Source organism: Urocitellus parryii, chromosome 4 (assembly GCF_045843805.1).
Source record: "Urocitellus parryii isolate mUroPar1 chromosome 4, mUroPar1.hap1, whole genome shotgun sequence".
Lineage (NCBI taxonomy): Eukaryota > Metazoa > Chordata > Mammalia > Rodentia > Sciuridae > Urocitellus > Urocitellus parryii.
This window is the reverse complement of record NC_135534.1, coordinates 183,932,135-183,934,610: the sequence shown is the minus strand read 5'-3', so window position 1 is coordinate 183,934,610 and position 2,476 is coordinate 183,932,135. Positions and strand designations below refer to the sequence as shown.

The following is a 2,476-nucleotide window of genomic DNA, read 5'->3' as shown; positions in this document are numbered from 1 at the left end:
GATGTTAATTTATTATAGTTATTTAGGAATTTTGTCTATTGTTTATGGGCAAAATGTACTGTTGAGAGTTTCAAAACTAAGAAGCACATAAGATTACCCAAGAATGGTAGTAAAGTTTAGAATAATAGTCTGGGGCAAAACTGAAAACAAGAATGTAGGAAAATGTAAACACTGTTTAGAAATTATTGGTGAGGGGTAATTAGTGTATTTACCTTCATGTAAAACAGAAATTATATGATTATAATTTACTTAATGAAAGAAAAAAGAGAACCCCTGAGTGCTGGAGAACTTGGGACTACTTCAATAATCTATCCCCACAATTTTTGGCTTCAAAAAATGAATGCAGAAGCAACAAAGGAATACATTAATCATGACAATTTGATTGTAAATAATTAAGAATCCAATTCAAAGTTAGTTTTTTTATAGAAAGGTAATTATTGACTCATAAAACCAAAGAACATTTATGAATTCGACTTTAGACACAGCTTGATCAAGGAGTTAAAACAACCTTTCCCACACGCCTCACAACTTTTCTTTTATCTTTCAGTTAGGCTTTCTCCACATAAGGGCAATGATTGGCTCCAGATGAATACTCTACCTGTTTAACAACTCTAGCAGAAAGAGTTCCCCTTCTTCTTCAAACTGGGACAGAAATCTTGGATTGAGTTTGGTTAGCCTGAATTAGCTCACTTGAAATGCTGAATGAATCACTGTGGCAGGAAAGATTTTGTTTTTAATCAATTAGGCCAATGTTCATTGCTTATACTATTTCCAAAATATTGGATTAGTCCTGTCCAGAACCACACAAACTCAAATGGATGGACTGGTGTTGACTCATCAAAAGAAGAATACTATTACTGAAAAGAGGGTGACAGACCAAAAAGACATACATGTTCAACTTTAAATAACTGAGAAAGGAGACTGAGAGGACAAAAGAAAGGAAGAGAGATGAAATAGATGAAGGAGGGAGGAGGAGAAGGACCAAAAGGAGAAGGAAACAGGAGCACAGAGAATGAAAAATGAGGAAGAAAGAAAAATAGTAGAGACGAGATAGCAGAGGGCAGAGAGGATAAGATTCATATGATGGAAAGGTGTATAGGGACTAATTAGAGGAGCTGTGCACATACAGGGACTGCAAACAAGACAATATTCAGAAGCTTTATATGAGCATTCCAGATTGAAAAGAACGGAGTCCTATGTATGGCCTTACAAGCAGACTTTTTCTGTGACTATAATACACCTGATCTGATCCTGTGTTGAGAGAATCACATGTTTCAAGGCCTTTCATATTTTTGTTAGATGCAAGTGTCTTTTCAAAATTTTCTTCAGAGCCTCTTTTACTTCCTTATTCCTCAGGCTATAGATGATGGGATTCAACATTGGGGTTATCACTCCATAGGACAGTACAATGATTTCATCAGATACTTTGGTGTTGTTTGACTTGGGCTTTGTGTACATAAAAAGGGCTGACCCATAGAATAAGATCACCACAGTCAGGTGGGCTGAACAGGTAGAAAAGGCTTTTTTTCTCCCCTCAGCAGAATCAATTCTTAGGATGGAAGAGAGAATGAAAATATAGGACACAAAAATTAACAGCAGAGGAACCACCAGTATAATAATACTTGCCACTGTCATAATAAGCACATTCATTGATATATCTGAGCACACAAGTTTTAGAAGAGCCAGGATCTCACAGGTAAGATGATCAATAACATTGTTACCACAGAAAGGCAACACCATTGTCATGACTGTTTGCACTAAGGAGTTCAGGTAGCCTATAGCCCAGGACCACGCAGCCAAGTGCATGTATAACACCTTGTTCATGATGATGGGGTACCTCAGTGGGTTGCAGATGGCTACATACCTGTCATAGGCCATCACAGCCAGGAGGATACATTCAGTGGAGCCCAAGCCAAGGGAGATAACCATCTGCAGGGCACAACCAAGAAAGGAGATGGATATTCTCTCTGACATAAACATAACAAGCATTGGTGGAATGAATGATGATGTGTAACAGATGTCTAAGAATGAAAGATTTCCAAGAAAGAAGTACATAGGGGTATGGAGGCGAGGATCCAGGATGGTGATGATAATGAGGAGACTGTTTCCTAGTAGGATAATCTTGTACATGATGAGGCAGAGCACAAAGAGAAAATGCTGGAGTTCTGGGTATTGAGAAAGCCCCACCAGAAGGAATTCAGTCACTGCAGAATAATTCCCCATCTTCATGTGTCCTTGTCATCTACAGAGTTCATATGAGGACATGACTCAGGGAAATCTGAATTTTTGATGTAGATATATCTATTCATTTCTCTTCCATTATTTATGTATTTATTTATTTTGATTTTTTAGAACATGGCCTGTAATCAGTAACAGCAGGGATAGTATATTAATTTTACTAATGATGAAAGAGACACTGAAAGATAGGTAATACTATGTAGCAGCAAACAGTAGCAGAGATTTGGAATCGTGGTGA

The 2,476-nt window shown here is 37.5% G+C and overlaps 1 protein-coding gene across 1 annotated transcript; it reads right to left on the bottom strand.

Moving 5' to 3' along the window:
- Nucleotides 1-1,284: 1,284 nt before the first annotated feature.
- LOC113175429 (olfactory receptor 13D1-like) lies at nt 1,285-2,229 on the bottom strand. Its single transcript, XM_026379692.2, has one exon. It carries the CDS (start codon nt 2,227-2,229, stop codon nt 1,285-1,287), a length of 945 nt encoding a protein of 314 aa, XP_026235477.2.
- Between the last annotated feature and the right edge of the window lie 247 nt (nt 2,230-2,476).

Excerpts from the sequence above, each read along its gene's own strand:
- LOC113175429 (XM_026379692.2), bottom strand. The coding sequence starts at position 2,229 with ATGAAGATGGGGAATTATTCTGCAGTGACTGAATTCCTTCTGGTGGGG.